Source organism: Lolium rigidum, chromosome 7, assembly GCF_022539505.1.
Source record: "Lolium rigidum isolate FL_2022 chromosome 7, APGP_CSIRO_Lrig_0.1, whole genome shotgun sequence".
Classification (NCBI taxonomy): Eukaryota; Viridiplantae; Streptophyta; class Magnoliopsida; order Poales; family Poaceae; genus Lolium; species Lolium rigidum.
The window spans coordinates 120,736,619-120,761,213 of NC_061514.1; the positions used below are offsets into that span (position 1 = coordinate 120,736,619).

The 24,595-nt window shown below is 45.6% G+C and overlaps 1 protein-coding gene and 1 long non-coding RNA gene across 3 annotated transcripts; both read right to left on the reverse strand.

Moving 5' to 3' along the window:
- Positions 1-13,711: 13,711 nt before the first annotated feature.
- LOC124679359 lies at positions 13,712-14,448 on the reverse strand. Its single transcript, XR_006994944.1, has 2 exons — positions 14,202-14,448; positions 13,712-13,983 (listed from the first exon to the last, which is right to left on the reverse strand). It is a non-coding gene; the product is annotated as an uncharacterized LOC124679359 (long non-coding RNA).
- A 6,213-nt stretch (positions 14,449-20,661) lies between these two features.
- On the reverse strand, positions 20,662-22,426 carry LOC124676192 (NAC domain-containing protein 92-like). 2 transcript variants are annotated; one of them, XM_047212263.1, is made up of 4 exons: positions 22,342-22,426; positions 21,876-22,074; positions 21,488-21,780; positions 20,662-21,399 (listed from the first exon to the last, which is right to left on the reverse strand). In XM_047212263.1, exons 2-4 carry the CDS (start codon positions 22,057-22,059, stop codon positions 20,896-20,898), a joined length of 981 nt encoding a protein of 326 aa, XP_047068219.1. In that variant the 5' UTR covers positions 22,060-22,074; positions 22,342-22,426; the 3' UTR covers positions 20,662-20,895. The 2 variants fall into 2 exon arrangements, with proteins under 2 accessions (XP_047068219.1, XP_047068220.1); XM_047212264.1 differs by lacking the exon at positions 22,342-22,426 and adding an exon at positions 22,174-22,263.
- Positions 22,427-24,595: the final 2,169 nt, after the last annotated feature.

Sequence of the window (24,595 nt, forward strand, 5' to 3'; positions counted from 1 at the left end):
AGCTTTGAACATTTGAACGTTTTTCGAATTTGAACTATTTTCAATTTTGAACTTTTCAAATTTGAACTTTTTCGATTTTGAACAAAAAGAAAAATAAACAGAAAAGAAAAGGGAACAAAAAAGAAAATAGAAAAAAAAAGAAAAGAAAAAACATAAACAGAAAACGAAAACGAAAAAAGAAAACAGGTGAAAATGGGTCAAGCCCAATACCAGACCAGGGTGTGCGGTGCCTGGTAGGTACCGACCTGGTCGGTGTATAGAATTTGCCAAAAAAAAAAGTCCTAAGGGATTTCAGTTCGCCCATTGCTCCTTTTGTTTTTCCCAAAGTAGGTAGGTTAGCCTTTGCATCAATCAATGGATACGATTTTTTATTTAGAATTTTGTTCAGCATAGATCTGATAAAAGCATGCATCACAAAATCAAAAGCCATCACTTAACAACAAGAAACCCGATAATGGGTGAAGTAACATTCCGTCACGGTCTTATACCCTGGAAACGCAAAACTACATCCCACCAGCTAATTATTTGCACATCACTGAGTCATCCTACGACGAGAAACAGTCACATGAGCCATGCTAGTCTCCGGATTCGCTCTTGCGTCACCATACGTACAGCGCGCATGCGCTGCGATGGCGTGGCGGCGCAGCATTTCACGGGGAAAACAACGTGTCCGCCCGGCATATATACATATATCTTTTTTTGCGGGTATATATACATATATCTGCACTGCACGCGTATCTCTCTTGGATCTCACAAACATATATGCATCCCGTGAAGGCCTGATTCACTGAATGCAATACATGCCAGTGAGGTCCATTCGCGCGTGCGTGCGTCGGTAGGTGCCAAGGTTGCAGACGTCCTACACAGCAAACCAGATCTACCAAAATAGCTATGCTGCCGGCCAGTAACAAGGTCGCTTGGGTGCTACTTGTGTGCACGGCAACACGGGAGAGAAGCCTACAAAACAGATGAGAATATTTTCTCGTGGTGATCGAGACTGACGGGGAAGACAGGCATGGCTGGCTACCTGCTCGACACTTCCCATGACACTGTACGTATATGTGACACATCAGAATTTGGAATCTCATGCTGGCTGCTCGCCCAACTTGGGGTTTGTTTCCATCCCCTGTTCTTCGCATGGAATTGCTCTTCTTTCATTCCGGTTTGGAGGACTCCAGGCGACCACGACATGCATGGATCCCACATTCCCGCTTCCACAGGCCACAGCAGAGCCGGATATCTCATGTGGCGCTAGCGCTACAAAGCAAAATTAGCCATACTTGATTAGTTTGGGTGATTATAAACTAGGTGAGCTTCAAGAAGAGAAGCTATCGTTAAAAGGACGTCGCTAGCGCTCGATCAACCGAGAATCGGGATAAGGGCCGATCAATAGATCCAGACATTTTTCTATAGAATCGTATCCACTTGGGCCCATCCATAATTGTTTATGGGCTTTTTCGATCTAGGCTTTTTTTTACTAAGGGGTTGGGAAAATGCAATTACAAAAAATAAAAATTATATAGATTAAAGATCCATGTGCAATTCTGCATCTATGAGAAAAATGCATATATTATATTTTACATAAAGTTACACTTACATGTGGACATACCATTAAATTGCACACTGTATGCAGTTGCACATATATGTGTAATTAAGGATATATGTACAAAGAAAAATTAGCCATACCATACAGCATCTACAGTGAAGGCCGCTAACGATAGGCAACACGGTAATATTCCGCGCAATCGGCAGTTTCGTTTTTTCATCCTAGCGCCTGTGCTACATCGATGCAACAATACGCGCCAACCGCATAGCTTTTTTCAGTTTATGTACACCGTGAAACGCGGAAGCTAGCGCGCACTCATAGTCATCTAGTAGTATAATACTATTTTGATGTTACTAACCACTATAAAGGTAGTGCATGTTACTACTCTACGTTACTTCACAATGACTAGTCTGAATAGCTCAGCTGTTCTGTGCCTTTGTTTAGCGCCTTGCATTGAGAAGGCAGCCGGTTAAATATATTTTGATTTAATTATAAATTTTTTTCGTAAGCGTCCACCGTTGTACATGCACAAGAGCCAATTGGATTATGAGGAGGCGTGCATGCAAAGGTGAGACGTGGGACTTACCGATCATTGTGCTCCCTATTTACTTTAATTTAATCACTCCACGAGATAAAATTATACCTAAATCTCTCTCTCTCTCTCTCTCTTATATATTTTCTCAAAAGGAGTGATCATTGTAGTCCCAGCGATTTTGCTCATGCGTCGGTTATCTGCTTCGGAGGAAGTAGTAGTATAAATGTCGAAAAAACAGTTTTGAACTTGGGTGTAGATGCTCTTGATTGAATAAAATTAGTATCAAAACAAATAGTATAAAAATTCAAAAAAGTCTAAAATATCTGGACAACGAACATAAACAAGTGTCCTAACTTCACACCAAAAATCTCTGAGAAAAGATGTGAATATTGGTCCGTGCAAAAAAAGACAAAATGCGGTGTTGTTTGGAACATCTAGATTTGTTTCTTACATCACTCCGATTTGTCTTTTTTGCACAGACCATTGATAACCCACAAGTATAGGGGATCGCAGCAGTCTTTGCGGGTAGTAAAACCCAATTTATTGATTCGACACAAGGGGAGACAAAGAATACTTGAAAGCCTTAACAACGGAGTTGTCAATTCAGCTGCACCTGGAAACAGACTTGCTCGCAAGAGTTTATCAGTAGTAACAGTTTTATAGCGATAGCGATAGTGAAATAACAACGAGCAGAGTAACGAGACAGCGAAGTAGTGATTTTAGTAAACAAGCAGGATTAAAATATCGTAGGCACGGGGACGGATAACGGGCGTTGCATGGATGAGAGAAACTCATGTAACAATCAAGCAGGGCATTTGCGAGATAATAATAAAACGGTGTCCAAGTACAAAGCAATCAATAGGCATGTGTTCCAATTATAGTCGTACGTGCTCGCAATGAGAAACTTGCACAACATCTTTTGTCCTACCAGCCGGTGGCAGCCGAGCCTCAAGGGAATCTACTGGATATTAAGATACTCCTTTTAATAGAGTACCGGAGCAAAGCATTAACACTCCGTGAACACATGTGATCCTCACATCACTACCATCCCCTCCGGTTGTCCCGATTTGTCACTTCGGGGCCATTGGTTCCGGACAACGACATGTGTATACAACTTGCAGGTAAGACCATAAACAATGAATATCATGATGAAATAATAACATGTTCAGATCTGAGATCATGGCACTCGGGCCCTAGTGACAAGCATTAAGCATAACAAGTTGCAACAATATCATCAAAGTACCAATTACGGACACTAGGCACTATGCCCTAACAATCTTATACTATTACATGACCAATCTCATCCAATCCCTACCATCCCCTTCAGCCTACAGCGGGGGAATTACTCACACATGGATGGGGGAAACATGGCTGGTTGATGAAGAGGCGTCGGTGGTGATGGTGGCGATGATCTCCTCCAATTCCCCGTCCCGGCGGAGTGCCAGAACGGAGACTTCTAGCTCCCGAGACGGAGTTTTGCGATGTAGCGGCGTTCTGGAGGGTTTCTGGCGACTTCGACTTCTCTCCGTGCGTTTTTAGGTCGAAGGCGATAAGTAGTCCGAAGGAGGGCGTCGGGGGCCGACCGAGGCCGCCACACACTAGGGCCGCGCGGGCCCCTCCTGGGCCGCGCCGGCCTAGTGTGTGGGGCCCTCGGGCCCCCACCTGGCTTGCCCTTCTGGCTCCGTAAGTATTCCGGGAAAATAGGACCTTCCGCATAAATTCCGAGGTTTTTCCCGAAAGTTGAATTTCTGCACAAAAACGAGACACTGTAACAGCTTCAGCTGAAAACAGCGTTAGTCCGTGTTAGTTGCATCCAAAATACACAAATTAGAGGCAAAACAATAGCAAAAGTGTTCGGGAAAGTAGATACGTTTTGGACGTATCAACTCCTCCCAAGCTTAGCTTATTGCTTGTCCTCAAGCAATTCAGTTAACAACTAAGCGATAAAAGAACTTTCACGAACACATTTGTTCATATGATGTAAATATTCTCATGCTATGGCTAATACTTAGGCAGTTCATAATAAGATACATGCAAATAAGATCATCTAATAGCTATGTCAATCATGGAAAGGTACCAACAATTAATAAGCATCATGAATCATGTATATAAGCAGGATTGCAATGTTCATAAAAGAGTATGATAGAGTGGTATCTCGCTTGCCCATATTTGATCAGCAAAACATAAATGCTCAGGCACCTCCGAAGTTCATAGAAAGACTAGAAATAGTGATTGTCAAAGATAAAAGCATCAAAGTTATACCACAATCAATCATATTTTGAGACAAGCATATTACACTAAGAATGACAGTTGTGCTCTCAAGAAAGTGCTCAAAGAAAGGATGGAGACACAACATAAAAGTAAAAGATTGACCCTTCACAGAGGGAAGCAGGGATTAACATGCGCTAGAGCTTTTCATTTTTAAAACAGGAGTAAAATTGTTTTGAGAGGTGTTTGTTGTTGTCAACGAATGATAATGGGTACACCAACTACCTCGCCAACCGGACTTTCAAGAGCGGCTCCCATGAAGGACGTTATCTCTACCAACGAAGGTAGATCATCCCTCTTCTCTTTTGTTTACACACGTATTTTAGTTTTATTATGGGTGACACTCCCCCCCAACCTTTGCTTACACAAGCCATGGCTAACCGAATCCTCGGGTGCCTTCCATCAATCACATACCATGGAGGAGTATCTATTTGCAAAATTAAGTTGCTTACTGATGAATCAAGCAAAACATGTGAAGAGAATTATTAGTAAAGTTTGATTAATCGGGGTCGGGAACCCCATTGCCGACTCTTTTTGCAAAATTATTGGATAAGCGGATGTGCCACTAGTCCATATGAAAGTCCGTCAAGATTAAATGACAAGGTTGAAAGTTAAACACCACATACTTCCTCATGAGCTATGAAACATTAACACAAATTGAGAAGCATTTTGAAGGTTTAAATGTAGCGCATGAGAATTTACTTGGAATGGTTTGAAATGCCATGCATAGGTATTTATGGTGGACACTCTGGAATAACTTGGTCTTCATGTGTTTGGAAGCACGAGCAGCGTTCCCGCTCAGTACAAGTGAAGGCTAGCAATAGACTGGGAAGCGACAATCAAGACAGCAGTAACTGTCATAATCATGCTTGCGGCAAAATAAATTAACTGAGGCATAAAAGTGATACAAGAACTCTGAAGCAATGTAAATCATTGAGGCTTAATTGACTCTTGTTCAGTCATATGCATGCGTGAGCATGTGCCAAGTTAATTCAAACGAATTATTCAGAGGAGGATACCACAATATCATACCTATTTATGAATAAAACAATGCAAGCAAACATCCATGACATGCTACTCATATTAATAAATTGGAGCTAAACATGAGAGATCATGAACTACTAGACTTTCTTCAATGACATATACCTCACATGAACCAACCAAGCACGCTCACATGGATGAGTATATGTACAAAAATGAAACAAATAGAGTTCATACCAGCCTCTCACCACCATCATATCGTCGTATATCGTCATTATTGCCTTTTCACTTGTGTAGCTTGGATAATATGAAATGAAAACCACGCTCCAGCCACCGAAGACCATTGAACTCATAAAGAACTTTACAAAACCAAAGAAGAACAGCAAATATTTTTGGTGTTTTCGAATTTGGAAACAAGAACAAAAGGAAACAAGCAAACAAAGCAAAATCTTTTTGGGTTTCTTATAGCAAACTAGCAATAACAAATAAAGCAAGATAAAGGCAAGAAACTAAAGTAAACAAGTGGTGAAGAGAAACAACAGAAATATTTTTGGTCTTTTTGTGTTTTAGGAAAGAAACAAAGTAAGAACAAGAAAATGAAAACTAAAAGAAACACAGAAAAGCAAGATGGCGTAAATCTGCCAAAACTTGACAACGAGTACGATGAATCGATTTTAAAGAAATTCTTAAGCTGCTCAGCTCGAAAAGTGTTCAACTAATGAAAGTTAGATAACAACCTGGGGAACATGCACAAAAATTGGCAGCTCAAAATAACGTTCTGGCTGTGCGCATGAATTTTTTTAGTAACAGTCCAGAATCTGTTTCCAGGCAGCACTTCCCCAAATATCATCTTCCTCTCCTTAGAAAACCACTCAAAGAAACTAAACAAGTATGTACAAGTATCCAGAAACCATAATATGCAAAGAATGAGTGATGCCGGTATACCTCCCCCCTAGCTTAGGCTTTTGGCCTAAGTGGAGATCAATCCCATGGTGCCCATGAAGTAGCACCTCCGTAGTACGACGAAGATGGATCATATTCCGGGTATGTGCTGGAAGAAGCACCCGGATACGTGACGGCGTAGTCGTAGGAGGGCTCGGCGTCCTCGGAGTCATGTTGCTGGTGGAAGCTTTGTATCTTCAATTGCTCATCCACCTCCTCCTTAGTGCGCGACCATGGTTTCCTGTCAATACTGAACAAATCTGGCTGCGGCAAAATGATTTCCCTCTCTTCCCGTCGACCAAACAATATTCTATAGACAATCTTATCTAAACTAGAGTCAGTTGTAACAAATTGATGACTCTTCATAGCAGCAATATCGAGCCTCATAGGAGTTATTTTTACATCATTAGGGTCAAGAGGAAGCTGGTGTCGATTTTTTCGGGAGAGAGAAGAGTGTGGGAGGAAGAGATGCTGAAGTGGGGCAAAGGGGGACCCACACACCAGGGTGGCGCGCCCCCCTTGCTGGCCGCGCCGGCCTGTGGGGTGCCACCCGGGGTGCCCCACTCGGTCATCCCCGTGTGCTCCCAGGTGCATTTTCGAAAAATAGGACCAACGATATAATTTTTGTGAATTTTTGAAAACTTTGAAAAATGCACATTTCCGGGTATTAAGTTTATTATTACCGGCCAGGAAATTTTTTGAAATCTCTAATTAACTAAGGAACTTTACAAAACAAAAGTGCTACAGCAAGTAGAACAAGTGGAGGAAGAAAGAGATGTTGTTTACCTCCTCTATGCATATAAAAAGTATTTGTTAACAAGGTTGATCAAGTCTTGCCACCAAATAAATTTTACATAGCATAAGAAGAAATAAACCTCAAATCAATCATGTTACCTTGAATTGTATTGATATGGATCCAATCATAAGAGTTTGATATTCTTCTTTAGGCTCATATATTGGACAATCAATAGTTCCCACTTTGATAGTTCTCACCTTAGAAATTGTATTAACTCCACACGCTTTCTCAATCCTCTTGGGAAAATAAACGGTATGCTCCCTATCATCAACATTGAAAGTAACCTTTCCTTTATTGCAATCAATAACAGCCCCTACGGTGTTAAGAAAAGGTCTCCCAAGAATAATAGACATATTATCATCTTCAGGCATTTCCAACACAACAAAATCAGTTAATATCAAGCAGTTATTAGTAACTTGAACAGGAACATCCTCACATATACCAACAGGAATAGCAGTAGATTTATCAGCCATTTGCAAAGATATATCAGTAGGTATCAACTTATCTAAGTAAAGTCTCTTATAAAGAGAAAAAAGCATAACACTAACACCGGCTCCCAAGTCACATAGAGCAGTTTTAACATAATTATTCTTAATAGAACAAGGAATAGTAGGTATACCGGGTCGCCCAACTTCTTTGGAACTTTGCCATTGAAAGAGTAATTAGCAAGCATAGTGGAAATTTCCTCATTGGGGATTTTCCTTTTGTTAGTAACAATATCTTTCATATACTTTGAATAAGGAGGCAATTTAATAGCATCGAGTCAAAGGGATTTGCAAGAATAAAGGTTTCATCCAATCACAAAATTTATTATAGTGTTCTTCTTCCTTTGATTTTAGTTTCTTAGCAGGAAAAGGCATTTGCTTTTGCACCCAAGGTTCCCTTTCATTACCATGTTTCTTAGCAATAAAATCTTCTTTAGTATACTTTTTATTTTTATCTTGCTTTTCAGGTTCATCTTCAACTTCTTCTTTATCAGAAACATCATTCTTATCATTACCATTATTATTATTATCATGTTCATTAGCACTTTCAGTTTCAGCATCGGAAATAGAAATACTATTAAGATCATTAACAGGTTCAGAGGATTCTACAACATTTTTATGTTTCTTCTTCTTTTTCTTAGATGGAGCACTAGATTCAATGCGTTGAGAATCTTGTTCAATTCTTTTGGGATGCCCTTCAGGATATAGAGGATCCTGGGTAGAGACACCACCTCTAGTTGTTACTTCATAAGCATGTTTCTCTTTAGAATTATTTTTTAATAAGTCATTTTGCACTTTAGTGAGTTGATCAATTGAGTTTGAACCATTTGAAAATGTTTAACAAGCATCTTAACATCATTGGAGGTTCTCTCCACAATATCATGCAAATTGCTAATAGCTTGAGAATTTTCCATTAGATGATTCTCTACTCTCATATTAAAATTTTCTTGCTTAACAATATAATTATCAAACTCATCTAAGCATTGCGCAGGAGGTTTTGAATACGGAATATCTTCCCTAGTAAAGCGATGAAGGGAGTTTACCTCAATCATGGATGAAGGGGGAATTATCTCACATATATCTTCTATGGGAGGTAGATTCTTCACATCTTCAGATTTAATACCTTTCTCCTTGAGAGACTTCTTGGCTTCCCTCATATCTTCATCATTCAATTTAATTAAACCCCTCTTCTTCAATATTGGCGTTGGAATTGGTTTAGGCGTAGTCCAATCATCATGATTCCGGCCTATTTTAGCCAATAATTCTTCAGCTTCGTCTAGAGTTCTTTTCCTGAAAACACAACCAGCACAACTATCCAAATATGCCCTAGACTCAATGGTTAGTCCACTATAAAATATATCAAGTAGATCATTCTTTTCTAAATCATGTCCAGGTCGAGCTCTGATAAGAGAACAAAATCTTGCCCAAGCCTCGAGCAATTTCTCTTCATCTCCCTGGTCAAATCTATAAATTTTCCGTAAAGCAACATGTTGAGCACTAGCAGGAAAGTATTTTCGAAAGAAAACATCACACAAATCAGTTGGACTTTTAATAGAACCAGGAGGCAAATTATTATACCAAGTTTTAGCATCATCCTTTAATGAGAAAGGAAAAAATTTAGCGACAAAATAAGTACGCATCTTGACATCATCAGAAAACAAGCTACTCATAGAAGAAAGTTCAATCATGTGTTCTACAGCACTTTCTTTTTCAGTACCACAAAAGGGTGCCTTCTCTACAATAGCTATATGAGATAGATCAAGAGAAAAATCATAATCTTTATCCTTAATGCATATAGGAGATGTGGCAAATTTAGGATCAGGAGATAACTTATGTCTAACAAGTATATTGTGTGAGAAACTTTTTAATTTTACTTGCATCAGCGAGTAGCATTGCATCTAGTAATAAAATCATCATTAAGCTCCACATAATCTTCATCGGGATCATCACTAGAATAATCAAGTTCGGGTGAATTAACAGGTGTAGTAGCATTAGGAGTTTCAGTATTTTCAATTTGTCTAGACCTAGCAATTGTAGCATCTAGAAAAGATCCCAATGAACCACTATCATCAAGCACAGCAGAAACATTATCAATATTATGAGAGTTTTCAGATTCAGCTGAAGTACCAGAGCATGTGAAGCATGTGGTGGTGAAACAAGTCGACTTATCACAGATGGTGAATCGAGAGTAGCAGAGGTACTCAGAGTTGTACCTTTTCTTGTAGTGGATGGTAATATGGCGACTTTAGGATCGCGAGTTTTACCCATGATGGAGAATTTGCAGCGAACAATATCAATCCAAGTGAACTTCCAAATAAAGCTATGCTCCCCGGCAACGGCGCCAAAAAACGGTCTTGATAACCCACAAGTATAGGGGATCGCAGCAGTCTTCGCGGGTAGTAAAACCCAATTTACTGATTCGACACAAGGGGAGACAAAGAATACTTGAAAGCCTTAACAGCGGAGTTGTCAATTCAGCTGCACTCGGAAACAGCACTTGCTCGCAAGAGTTTATCGAGTAGTAACAGCTTTATAGCGAGTAGCAGTAGTGGAATAACAAGCAGCAGAGTAACGAGAGACAGCGAGTAGTGATTTTAGTAAACATCAGGATTAAAATACTGTAGGCACGGGGACGGATAACGGGCGTTGCATGGATGAGAGAAACTCATGTAACAATCAAGCGGGGCATTTGCGAGATAATAATAAAACGGTGTCCAAGTACAAAGCAATCAATAGGCATGTGTTCCAATTATAGTCGTACGTGCTCGCAATGAGAAACTTGCACAACATCTTTTGTCCTACCAGCACGGTGGCAGCCGGGCCTCAAGGGAATCTATTGGATATTAAGGTACTCCTTTTAATAGAGTACCGGAGCAAAGCATTAACACTCCGTGAACACATGTGATCCTCACATCACTACCATCCCCTCCGGTTGTCCCGATTTCTGTCACTTCGGGGCCATTGGTTCCGGACAGCGACATGTGTATACAACTTGCGGGTAAGACCATAAACAATGAATATCATGATGAAATAATAACATGTTCAGATCTGAGATCATGACACTCGGGCCCTAGTGACAAGCATTAAGCATAACAAGTTGCAACAATATCATCAAAGTACCAATTACGGACACTAGGCACTATGCCCTAACAATCTTATACTATTACATGACCAATCTCATCCAATCCCTACCATCCCCTTCAGCCTACAGCGGGGGAATTACTCACACATGGATGGGGGAAACATGGCTGGTTGATGAAGAGGCGTTGGTGGTGATGGTGGCGATGATCTCCTCCAATTCCCCGTCCCGGCGGAATGCCAGAACGGAGACTTCTAGCTCCCGAGATGGAGTTTCGCGATGTGGCGGCGTTCTGGAGGGTTTCTGGCGACTTCGACTTCTCTCCGTGCGTTTTTAGGTCGAAGGCGATAAGTAGTCCGAAGGAGGGCATCGGGGGCCGACCGAGGCCGCCACACACTAGGGCCGTGCGGCCCCTCTTGGGCCGCGCCGGCCTAGTGTGTGGGGCCCTCGGGCCCCCACCTAGCTTGCCCTTCTGGCTCCGTAAGTATTCTGGGAAAATAGGACCTTTCGCATAAATTCCGAGGTTTTTCCTGAAAGTTGAATTTCTGCACAAAAACGAGACACCATAACAGTTCTGCTGAAAACAGCGTTAATCCGTGTTAGTTGCATCCAAAATACACAAATTAGAGGCAAAACAATAGCAAAAGTGTTCGGGAAAGTAGATACGTTTTGGACGTATCAACCATTACATATGTTTTTTTCCGGAGATTTTTGGTGTACAGTTAGAACACTTGTTCATGCTCATTCTCCAAAAAATTCAGATTTTTTTGAATTTTTTTGCTATTTTTTTCATTTTTTGTATTCAACCAGGAGCATCTACACTCAGGTTCAGAAATACCTTGTCAAAATGTGGATAAATATTATAGACGCTTCTGTAAAAAAATGACTAAACTAACATTGAACAGTGTTTGGTATAAGAGAAATGTCAGGATGTTCATGGTCGTTCCCACGTTCCAAAGATCTCTCATGCAACGGCAAAAAAATCGATTTAAGCAGTGATATAAAATTAAATGCGATGTGACAAATCAAACTGCAACAAAGATGTAGAACGATAGAGAGGGGGAGAGATTGGCGGAATATGTTGGATATTGTATTGCACCTCATGGGCGAGTATATATAGAGTACAAGACTTGGAAGCTAAGAAACCTCCTAGGGAGAATATGGAAACAATCCTAATACAATCCCGTGTAATCTATAATTACCAAATATACTCTAACACTCCCCGCGGTCGTAGCGGTAGCGACGTGAACAACGATAGCGTCGCGGACGGTCGAGGCCGGAGAGAAGCCGAAGGTAGGAACCAATGGGCTGACACTCCTCCGCAGTCATAGCGGGAACGTCGTGGACGGAGTTGCGTCGCGGATGCTTGGACTGTAGAGGAAGCTGGTGAGGCGCAGGCGAGGTGGTAGCCCTTGTGCCGATGTAGAGGGAGCCGAGAGCGTTGGGCGGTGCAACCTTGGTTGGGGTAGCCGCGCGAGGGGATGCCGTGGTCGATGTCGTGGTCGGGTGCCGGTGTCGAGGTAGCCGCACATGAAGCCGCAAGCGCATAGTGCGCGAGGAGAGTGACAGAGATGCGTCGAGGCAGTCGTGGAGATGGTCGATGCCGAAGTCGATGCAGTCTGAGCCGTCGAGGACGAGGTGCTACCCTAGTTTTGCCAGAACTAGGCGCACGTCGGGGACGAAGGCATACTCCGGTTTTGCCAGAACCGAGTACACATAGAAGAAGTCGGTGACGCGGTCGAGGCAGTCGTAGAGGCGATGCCGAAGAGGACGTTGTCGAAGCCGATGAAGACGAGACGTTCGGCGCGAGTTTGCCAGACTCGGGAACGTGTCGGGGACGAAGGCACTTCCGGTGTTGCCAGTACCGGGCATGCGAGGGTAGGGAACATTACAAAGTGCGCGCCATGTCGGAGTAGACTAGTAGAGGAGGTCTCGACGACGGGTGTCGGAGAAGAGGAGCAGGTGGTGTAGTCGGGGAAGAGGCGAGTCTCGACGACGGGTGTCGGAGTAGAGTAGCGAGGTGACGTAGTCGGGGAAGAAGCGAGGACGCTGGCGGCGAAGCTGTAGTGTACGAAGACGTAGAAGGCGGCTAACCCAGCTGTGACCAGGGGTGGTCATGCTGGACGCCTAGACGGGCGTTGCGGTGGTCGGCGAGCTCAGCGCGACCTGAAGTGGTTGGCGAGCCCAGTGGCGACCTGGGGTGGGGGCGCGGCGGCGGTACACGAACTAGGCGAGGAAGACCCCGCGGCGTGACGAAGACCATGCGCGGATGGAGGCGACCCGCGCCGAAGGGGCGGCGCTGTGGTGGCCTCGGACATCGACGCGCGGGGGACGGCGAAGGCGACCACGTGCGGCGACGCCACGGCCTGAGGGGCCGGCGTAGCTGCAGGGCGCGAGTCGGTGCAGTGACGGGATGCCACCAGCGACGTACGTGCCTTAGAAGGCGCGTCGTTGGGTAGCAGCGTGGACCAAAGGCGGCGGCGCTGCGACCCGAAGGGGCGACGCAGCGGCAACCCGTAGCTCGATCAGTGGTAGGCGCGTGCTCGGGGACGTGCTTGGCGGAGACGTGCGCGCTATCGGTTGATCAGACCGACGGCAACGCTGTACGTGCCATTGTTGGAGTAGAGGCGCAAGTGGACGACGGCGATGGGCGACTCAATCCGATCTATGATCGGTAAACCAAAAAAGAAAACGCCGGTCGAGCGACCGGCGACGCAAAAAGAAAAAACCAATCTACGGATTGAAAAAAAAAAAAGACTCGAGGGCAGCGGATCAACGGATCGGCGGACGAACCCTCATACGGGTTGCGCGGCCCCCGGAGTATGCCATGGAGAGACCTCCTCGGGGGCGGAGCGACGCGGAAGCTGTGCGGCGGCTAGGTCAGGAACTTGCGGCTGATACCATGTAGAACGATAGAGAGGAGGAGAGATTGGCGGAATATGTTGGATGTTGTATTGCACCTCATGGGCGAGTATATATAGAGTACAAGACTTGGAAGCTAAGAAATCTCCTAGGGAGAATATGGAAACAATTCTAATACAATCCCGTGTAATCTATAACTACCAAATATACTCTAACAAAAGAGAATTATTCTTGCTTATTCCGCACATCAGGCGTTATGCCAATTTGACTAGACAGGGAAAGGAGTAGGTAAAGAATGAGGGATCGTTGTCGCCACCATGTCTGAAGTAGAGACACAATTTTTGTTGCAGATGTCCACAGACAGGTAGCAAAGATTATTTACAAGACAACAATCGCAAAGTCCGTCCTTGCACTCGTGAACATAATGTCTGCACAGCCCACCTGGAAGATTGATCTTTTGGTTATCCATGTTAGCTATGATGATACGGCCTGCAAATAATAAACCAACCATCATTATTGCAAATATTGCAGAGTTATTTACAAATAAGGGACAAATGAGACATGACTCAAAAGAAAAATCATTCTCATGTTTCTAGGAGAAAATAAATCACGCGTGAATAACTAGTGGACTATAACTTCGTTGTTGAAGGACATGTACTGTAGAAATAAAACAGTCAGACAAATAACTAGACACATGGGCTACATACCTTGTGCAAGAGTAGCAGAGCATACGAGATGCATAGACATCAGAGTTAGTACAAGGATGCGACTAGTATAATTGTCCATCCTCTGATACACCAATAGGCACTAACTTGATGCTTTGTCGATGTGATAAATCTGCGGGAAAATACAAACAAATGACTGAGCTATTTATAGAGAGATTGAGAGAGAAAAAAGAGATCCCGTGATATAAATTTCCCCACTCCCCTCAATCACACAATAATTAATTTGATTGATTTAGTATCTTTCATAGAAGGTACTGCAGCGTGATCGAGGGACCGGAGGGGTGATTTAAGTTGAAAAATTGGAGCCCCAAAAAAACCAATCAGCGCAGTCAATTAAAGCGCTAAATATCTCCAAAACCGGGCTTTCAATGCCTTGATTAGTTTGGCTGATTATAAGCTAGGTGAGCTTCAAGAAGAGAAGCTATCATTAAAGGACGCCGCTAGCGCTCGATCAACCGAGAATCAGGAAGGCCCGATCAATAGATCCTGACATTTTTCTATAGAATTGTATCCACTTGGGCCCATCCATAATTGTTTATGGCCTTTTTCGATCTAGGCTTTTTTTTACTAAGGGGTTGGGAAAATGCAATTACAAAAAATAAAAATTATATAGATTAAAGATCCATGTGCAATTCTGCATCTATGAGAAAAATGCATATATTATATTTTACATAAAGTTACACTTACATGTGGACATACCATTAAATTGCACACATGTATGCAGTTGCACATATATGTGTAATTAAGGATATATGTACAAAGAAACATACACAAATAGGTAAGAGTTGTGAAATTATACACATATGCGTAATTGCACAACTATATGCAATTGCACGTAAAAAATATAGATTTCCAATTACACATATATATATGCAATTGCGCAACTATATGTAATTGCACACGAGACAAAATATGACAACTGCAATTACACATCGATGAAAATTATGCATGTAAAAAAACACAAAAAAACCTAGCTTGGGTCGTATTAAAACTCAAAATAAAATAAAAAGACCGAATAGCTAGATAACTAAAGGCCCAACATCAACAGAAAAACTAAAAAAGGCTAATAGCCAACACAACAACTCACTATAATCTGATTCTACGCGTTAAAGAAATTAAAAAAAAACAAGAGATGGATCGATCAAGCGCTGACATATTTCTCGGGTAACCAAGAACTAGCCACGACTATCATTAAAACCCATATAGGTTCTGTAGGTCCTGTCCCCTCGCCAGCGGCGTCACTGATTGACTCCAACTCCTCGAGGCTTAGAGGCGGGTAGACCACAGCCTCTCATCTTTGAAGGGGCGGTAACATACTAAATCAAAATAAAAGCATCCTCGTTCTATCCTTGCTCCGCCGACGTGTCTAGCCCTGCAGCCCCTCGTCAACAGGAGAAGGTAGGTTTCCTGTTCATTGTTTAGATTGTTTTTCGGTGTCATTTTCAAGATGGCGACTCAGAATAACATCCTTCCCACCCTACCCTCGCTTCGTTGGTGCATCTAGCACCACAACCCCTCCCCAGTAGCCAGCAGGAGGTTTTCCCATTCTTTGTTTAGATTATTTTATGGTGTCTTCTTATGATGGTGAGGCGGTGACTACATTCTGAAGTCAATAATAAAGTCCTCCCCACCCTACACTTGCTCCGTCGGTGCATCTAGCGCCAAAAAAGTGTGCGCGGAGTTGCGCCTCCAGTGGATCTCTCCTAGGATTCGAGGTCAGATTTCGTGTTTGTTTTGGGGTTTTAGGTCTCCTGCTCTTGTGCTCTGTGAGTCTGATCTTTGTTGACGGTTGCTGCTTTGGTGTGCTGCTCTTTTGGGTCTTAGCATGACTGCTTCCCATTCATCTACCGCAACAAGATTTACTACGACATCGGCTCGAGCGATGGACAGGCGTGGACGGTGATCCGCCACAGGCTCGCATCAATGTTTGTTGTCATCACTAGGTGATCTTAGAACTTATCTATAATTTTTTTTATTACTTCTTAAATTCCTTGTACTACTATGGATGATTATTGGTGGACTTTTGCAAAAAGGAAAATTAACTTATTGACTCTTTTCCCTTACAAAACCTCTATTGAGTATTTTACTTGTTTCTTCCGGAAAGGAACTGGACAATTGGGACTTGGCCAAAACCAAATCACGCGACAACTAAAGCTCACTCGAGGGTGAGAACTGAACTTCTCACAAAGCATTAAAGTTCAGAAACGGAACTGATCTATAGCATTGACTGAAATCACAACGCAATTACTCTAGGATGGTGATCGGTGAAGGATCGACGACAAGCACTGCTGGAGAGGGACAGGGTCGAAAGCTTTCCGTTTCCATGGTGGTCTCCTCGATCGCCTCCGTCCAGTCTATTTTCCCTTGGGCTGTTCATATCCCTTGGGCTGTTCATATCTTCCTGGCCAGGCTGATCGAGTCTCGATCGGGACAGCGCGGTGAAAAAAGCCGGTCGGTCAAAATGTCAAACGTACCTGGTGAAAAGCGAAAGGTAAGAACGGCTATTCATCACCCTGTAAAATTGTTGCACGTTTTTGTAGATGTAAGAGCATCTCCAGTCGCGTCCCCCAAACCGTCCCCCAAACCGCGCCGGATTGAGCGTTTGGGGGACGTCGCTCCCCAGTCGCGTCCCCCAAACAAAATTTCGCAAATTTTAAACTTAACTAGATTCGATTAGATTCGTCCAAACTTACATAGATTCGAACGAAATTTGACTAACTTTAAAACTAAACCTAATCTAGAACCACTTGCGGCGGCCGGAGGCGTCGTAGTACTGCTTGGAAGTTGTACATCTCGTCGGTGACGACCTCCTGCTGACGCGCTCGTCGACGGGCTCGTCCACGGGCTCGTCCTTCACCAAGCCGCTTGGTCCTGCCTCGCCGTCGTCGGTGAGGTCCACCGGTGGCTTGCCGGAGTCGCGGATGGACATGGCGATCGCCGCGTCCGGGTTGCCCCTCCGGGCGTCCTTGTCGTCCATGGACGCCAAGAACGCCGCCCGCAGCCCTGGGCGGTCCTCGGGGTCGTCGCTGCTGGCGATGAGCCGCTGCTGCCGCTCGTACTCCGCCGGCGGCGCCGCCTGCGGCGCTTCCTCCGGCTCCTCCTTCACCTCCGGCTCGGGATGAGGAGGGCGCCGCCGCGCCTCCCTTGCTGCCGCCCGCTGCCGCTACCGCCACGCCTCGTGTTGACGGGCGTCGCCGGCTCCTCCTTGACCTCCCGTTTGGGAACGGTGTACGGCGCCGACCGGTACGACGAGGACGGCGTCGATCGCGCCGGTCCCGAGGAAGAAGAGTGCGAGGAGGACGAGTACGTCGTCCTCCTCGGCTGCCATTGAGGAGACGGCGGCGGCGGCGACGGCATCTCCGGCCTTGGAGCGCCGTTGCGGAGGCCGCGGATGACGTTCTCGAGGGTGCGCCCGGAACGCCCCGAACGAGGCGCGGCCTTCCCTGTTCCGAGCTGTTGGGCCCGCCGATGAGGCCGGTGGTGCTTGTGCATCTCGACGTCGTACTTGGCCTTGAAGTACGTGACCCGCCGGTCGTCGTTGTCCTTGGCCGCCCATGTCGGATCCGCCCGCTCCTTGGCGGTGAGTTGAGCCCGACGGGCCTTGATGGCCTCCCGCCATTGCTCGCGTGCGCGGCCGGCGGCGGCGGAACGCCAATGCCGTTCACGGCCATCTTCCGGCCCGCCGGCTGCTTGGCAGCCGCATGTCCGGCGGGACCGGATACCGGCGTGGTACGAGCGCCCACGCCTCCGCCACGGTGAGGCTGCCGCGGCCGAAGCCGTTCGCCGCGGCGATCTTGCGGGAGGACGAGCTCGACATTTTTTGAGCGGCGAGGAGAGGATGCGGGAAGGGGAGGCGGCGGCGACGAGAAGGATTATGATGAGCGGCGATAAGCGGAGGGCGTCTTAAAACGGCGGCGGCGGCGGGTGGTTGCACGCAATAACTCCGGCGCGGACGGCCACGCGGCCATGCACGGCGAGACGCGTCCCTGCGTCGCTCGGGAAAACGGGGACGCCATTAGCGTCGCTTGACCAAAGGTAGGCGACGGGGTTTTAGCCTTCCGTGCCGGCCGACGCGTCGGGCCCGCGTCGGTTGGCCTCGCGTTTCGTTGTGTCCGGCGTCCCCGGAGCGTCCCCTGTGGGACGGGGACGGGCTCGGGGCGCCGGACACCGTATCGGGCCGCGCCGGACAAAAATGGGCTTTGGGGGACGCGGCTGGAACGCTTTTTTTGTCCGGCGCGCCCCAAATCGTTTTGGGGGACGGTTTGGGGGACGCGACTGGAGATGCTCTAACAATCATCGTACGACACATCGACGTCGGAGTAGTAGTGGTAGGCAGCTACGGATAAAGCACCAGAAGTACGACGCTCCATCATGTCGACACTTGTTCTCCCTAACCAAATATTTAAGCAAGTAGGGGAATATTTGTATTTGTAAAGGAGAGGAGATGATGTCCAGAGATACGAGACACACCAAAACAGAGAGGAGATATCATAGATTTATGGGAGGTGCCCCCACCTTGACGTCACTAGAGGATCCAGAAGCTGCACACTTGTCCTCGCCCCATTTGTTGTACCTCCTGTCCATGGCATGGAGCTCTGATTAGCTGACCTGATTCCTGCCTTATACCAGTTCAATAATCTTAAGGAGGAGAGCACATCTAGTCCTGTCCTTTGAACAGTTCTCCAAAGATCTTTGACACGTCAGATAGATAACCGCGTTCGGTCACATACACTGAAGTCGTTTGGAACCCAGGTTTTCATTTCGTTTGTAGCATTTTGAAATGAATACATGTATTCATTTCATTTATATTGTAATTCTAGAAATGGACACTTGTTTGGTTGCCACTGGAATTGTAAATGACAGCAGAATTCAATATTGAATTTGTAAATGGCTTCCATAGAGAAACGCAAATGACATGTATCAGCTTGGATTTGTGTTACCCATGGTGTCATTTTGCTGGATTTCCTAAATGAAATGACGGTCCAATTTTGTGGCAACCAAACAGCCCACCTATAAAATTTCAAAATGAATTCCAGAATTCCATGCCCAAATGATGGATACCAAACGACTTCTAAACGTATTTTCTATCCGGCACGGTTGAATGGAGTATCTGGCGCGCCGATGCCATTTCCGCTCTTCATGGCTCTTTTCGGACGCATCGGACGCAATGCGTATGGCGAGTGGTGAGCTAGCCGTGTCATTGACATAATAGATGGTCCATATGACTCACAATTCTCATTCTCCATCCTAATCTTTCATTTCTCCCACTCGTCGCTACGCTTTCACACCCAAACCTCGCCATTGCTGTTCGCCACTCACTCATCCCTCGCAGCCATGGTGCCGAAAGCTCCCAGACCGTCATCGAAGACGAAGGTGGCTGGTCCGAAGGGCGCGACAATGCTCTTCAGCAAACCGCGCAAAGCGCCAACAACGAAGTTAAACCTGGATTCGTGGTCGCAAAAAAAATGGGATAGAGAAGTGGTGCATGAAGGCCGACATCGAGAAGATAGAGGCCGTCAATGCGGCACGTCACCTTGTTGACTTCGGGTGCCGTCGAGCCCCGGGGGAAGCTAAGGGAGTGGCACATACGTGCAAGGGAGCGCCTCACCATCCTCGCTTGCCTTCTACAACGAAGGCGCCACCATGACATTGTTGTCAAGGTTCTCGCCACAGTAACGCCAATAGTGAACCACATGGCGGATTCACCCCCAACGTCATGTTTTCCCTATCGTACGACGAGCGGCGGCAACAAGTCCCATTCACTGTACCTCCTATCCATGGCATGGAGCTCTGATTAGCTGACCTAACCGCCACTCCTGCTTCCTACGATTAGAATTCTCTGTTGAATAGTCCTGCAATATAATTCTCATGAACTGGATCCACCATGATTTGGATTGAAAACAATAGAGGCTCTACGAGGGCCCACCCAATCAGATGCTAGGGAGCTAATAAGAAGGGCCCACATGGGCATTGAGACAAGGCATGGGGAACCAAATTGGTGACACAACCCTGCGTGTTCTCATTCTCTCTGCCAACCTAAGCTCCCTTCCCGTCATGTGTCACACGCACTGTGCGAGGTTGGCGACGTGATGTGATGGCCAGTAATTGAGATTAGATTTGCGTGTGATGGTTGAGATATGCTAGTCATGGGCCAAAGGTAGCAAGATAGTGTAGTAATGGACCATAGCTAGCTCCAGCGCCACCGAATCTTCTTTAGGGTCTAATTTCCTAGATTAGCCGCTAGTGCTAACTGCTATCGCAACAAGTCAAGCTGTTAGGTTCAGGGGTGAGATCATCGCACACTGCATGCATAGTCAGTCAGTCACACACACCTTTTTACATACAGAGAACTAATTAAAGCCTAACTGAGACTTGCTAACGATTGGAAGTTGCCAAATGTCCATATCAGATACTGATTAGTTCAAGTAACCTGGCAAAACGATAATGAACTAGTAGTTCTATCGATCGATGGATCTCAATACAATAATGTTAATTACACCCCCAAATCAAATCACCACACCAGTAATCTACAACTATACAGACCATAATGAAGCTAATTAATCATAGCAGCTCGCTCGATCTCGCAGGTTTATTTACAGTAATTCAGCCAAGGTGAATGCACTGGTAACCAATCGGTCGACCGCCATGAACGAGCGGGCTCGTGGAGCTTGGTTGATCAGTAGCCCCAGAGCGCGGGCTCGTGGTCGAACTTTTGGCCGGAGGACGAGGAGATCTCGGGGTTCATGTCGGAGGTGAGTCCCGTGTCCTGCGACGCACTCAGCCTCTCGCCCTTGCACGCAAGCTGTCCGTGGTGGTGGTACCCGGTGCTCTCCAGGAGCTGCACCAGGCTCAGGCCTGCGCCGTGGTGCAGCTGCCCGCCGTACTGCGTGAAGCTCGCCAAGAACGGGGAGGTGCCACCGTGATGGTCCGTCGCCGTCGGGTTGAAGTACTGGCCCGCCTCCAGCGCGTTGTTGGAGAAGCAGGTCACGTGTGCCGCCGGGTCGAATGGCGCGCCGGACATGTCCATGAGCGGAGGGAGGGGTGTAACGGCGGCCACGGAGGACCCGATCTGCTCCATCCCCACGCCTCCTTTCTTGGCTTCCGACGACGCGGACGCCGACGACGACGACACTGCATCTACGAGGCTCTTCTTGAACACCCTGCACAGCACCCACTCGTTCTGCCAACGAAACGTCCGGCCGGCGGTCAGCGCCAATGGCCATGCACAGATCGAAGCAGCATGCATACAACAACGGATGGAATTTTACCTTGGGCGTGGTCCTGCTGCCACGGCTGGTGCCGGCGGCTGGGTGGATCTTGCCGTCGAGGCGGTACTCGTGCATGACCCAGCCGGACTTCTCGCCCTTGGGCGCCCTCCCGGTGTAGAAGACGAGCGTCTTCTTCATGCCGACCAGCGCCTTGCCCCGGAAGATGTCCCTGTCCTTGCCGGTGGCCTTCCAGTACCCGGCCTCCGTCGCCCTGTTGGTCCGCAGCCCCGTCGGGTACTTGCGGTCCTTGAGCACGAAGAAGTACCACTCCTTCTCCCCCATCCGAGCCAGCGCTGCATGCACACAAACACACACAGGCGTTCTTGATCAGCTCGTGCCTAAGATGGTTGGTGCGTATAGGGGAAGAAGTGCTGTGATCGATGCTTACATGGCAGGTCCCAGGGCTCGCACTTGTTGAGATCCGCCACGGACACGGCGAGGGCGGCGAACCGGCCGTCGGCGACCTTCTTGGCCAGGTAGTGCGTGATGAGCTCCTCGTCCGTCGGGTGGAACCGGAAGCCCGGCGGCAGCTCCATGGCGCGCTGCTCATCCTGCTCCTCGTGCTCCATCATGTCAATTCCTGATCCCTGAAATGAACATTGGCACATCTAGTCAATATATGCATAAACTGGCTAGGACAAGCAGGCAACAAATCGGCAAGACTAATTCAGTATCCATCACCACACCTCTAGAAATTAACCAAACAATTATCAGAAGCTGGAATAATAATGGATTGGATCATAGGTGCATATATAGCAGGCATGCAAGAAGAATCCATTAGAAAGAACACCGAGGAAAGAGTAGAGAGAGATCGGGATCAGAAGGGTGACAACAATAATAAGGTAATCGGTTACCTTTTGGAACTGATGATGATAGGGATTCAGATTGATCGAAGGGGAGTTGTTGAAGAGAAAGTAAAGCGAGATGGAGGTGGTGCGCTTAAATACCGGAATTTCAAGTCTAGACGCGAGAGGGGATCCTTTTAGTAGAAAGAGACGTGGTGGTGCAAGGAACTCATGGCCGGGGGATCAAGTTCAAAACAAGAAAAGGAACCCAATGGGGATAGATGCTCCTACATTGGGCGTGCTTGCACTGACCAAAACTAAACGAACGGTAAATTTAGTGTACTAGCGACTATGCCTTTATGGACTTGGAAGTTATTGTTTTTCAAAGTTTAGAAATAATGATTGATAATAATAGTATTCACATCATTTTTGCAATTGCACAAACCCTGAAATATAATTGACTATTTCTGGTTTAGAAATAGTATTTACTTCTCGGGTGACCGTTAAATAGAAAAAAATTGACCAAACTGTTTTACCCTAATATTTTTATATGTGTGGCTTTGTGCTTGGCTAAATGATTTCTTAAAAAAAATCATGTATGCAGAGTACATTAACAGAGCCAGAAGTACCAAATACATTGTTTCTACAACTCTAGAGAGCTTGAGAGGACACACCAACCTAGACTACCTAGTAAGTGCTAAAAGCGGCATGACGGTTACTACTGAATTTTGGATTTATTTTATCAATTGGATTTGCACGAAAGATTACATTTGTTTATGTTAGACAGAAGAAACATACCTTCCATCTAAAATATTTAAAACAATTTTCTTGTTTATTTATTGATATACCCATTTTATGAAATTTTATGTCGATTTTTAATGATGGCCTGGTCATTCTATGATGGTGCCGATGCTCGATCAGAGGCTGGCCTGCTGACACACATTACACACTCCCAAAGAAAGATGCAGTCGAACCTTATCTGCTCAAGGGCCAATGAATCAGGTGATGGCCAGCGTGATGAACTAGTAGCTCAGAGAGAGCGCATTGGTCACAATATGCGGAGTAGAGAAAAAGCCTTTGCGGTAACCCGCATTTTCACCCCCCGGAGCCCGTAGATTTATAGGTCCATGGTCCGGGCGGTGCATTTGGGTTTACCGCAAAGGTTTTGCAGGCTGATCCAAAATATAATATCCAATCGGGCTATTTTTTGGGGTGTAAATACCACGTATCGGCTAGATTGTTTGCGTGTCGGGCTAATGCACGTGATCTGCTCTAAGTAACACAAACGACATGACAATTACTAATCTACTAATTTTGGATTTATTTTATCCATGCAATTTGGATTCAGATAGAAGAGTACATTCTTTTGTATTAGAGAACACGAAAAGCACATTCCTTCTTTCTAATTATGAAAGAATTTTGTTGATTTATATATTGCTATATCCGTTTTATGAAGTTTTATATCAATGTTTAATGATGGCCTGATCATATTCCATGATGCAGTTGATGCTCGATCATAGGCTGGCCTACCGACACACACTACACACTCCCAAAGAAAGATTTAGTCCTACCTGATCTGCCCAAGGCCCAAGCGATGGCAGGCATGATGAACCAGTAGCTCAGAGACAGCACACTAGTCACAAGATGATACTAACCGAATAGTGCACGATCACAACGTCTGTACATGCATCCAAGGAAAGATACTCAATCATGCAGATCATCATCCATTTCTTAAGGACCGTTCTCTCTGTCGCCTGCACACTCGACATCTGGTGCCAGTGCACGCACAGAGGATCCACTTGAGGTTGTGGGTCTTAAAACGGAACGGATATGTGTGAGCAGGCAGGGATACTGTACAATATTCCGTGTGGGCTTCCACTGTGAAAATGGACAGATCTATGCTACGAATGTATTATTGTAATGGGAGTAAAAAACTATCCAAGAATTCAAATCTATGTTATCTAGATTATTACCTACGTGGCTGTGTAACACAAACAACTATAGACTTAGCAATAATTTTGCATTTTTTTTCAATAAAGAGCATATATTAATATCGCGGAGATACCAATTACACCCAGCATTTGCAACAACATCATGCCCTAATGACATAAAGGATGCACACAGCTAAAAAAGCGAGAACAATTACAGAAAAGAGAAGTCCCACTACAGAGATCAAAAACTTGAAACAACAACACTAACACCACCAAGACAACACCAGAAGATCAGCTTCTCCATAAGCGAGGTCTCCAAGAAGAAAACAGTGCATAAATGTTGTCGTCGCCCGATCAAAGATCATAGGTTTTCACCCTGAAAAAAGTCCTCC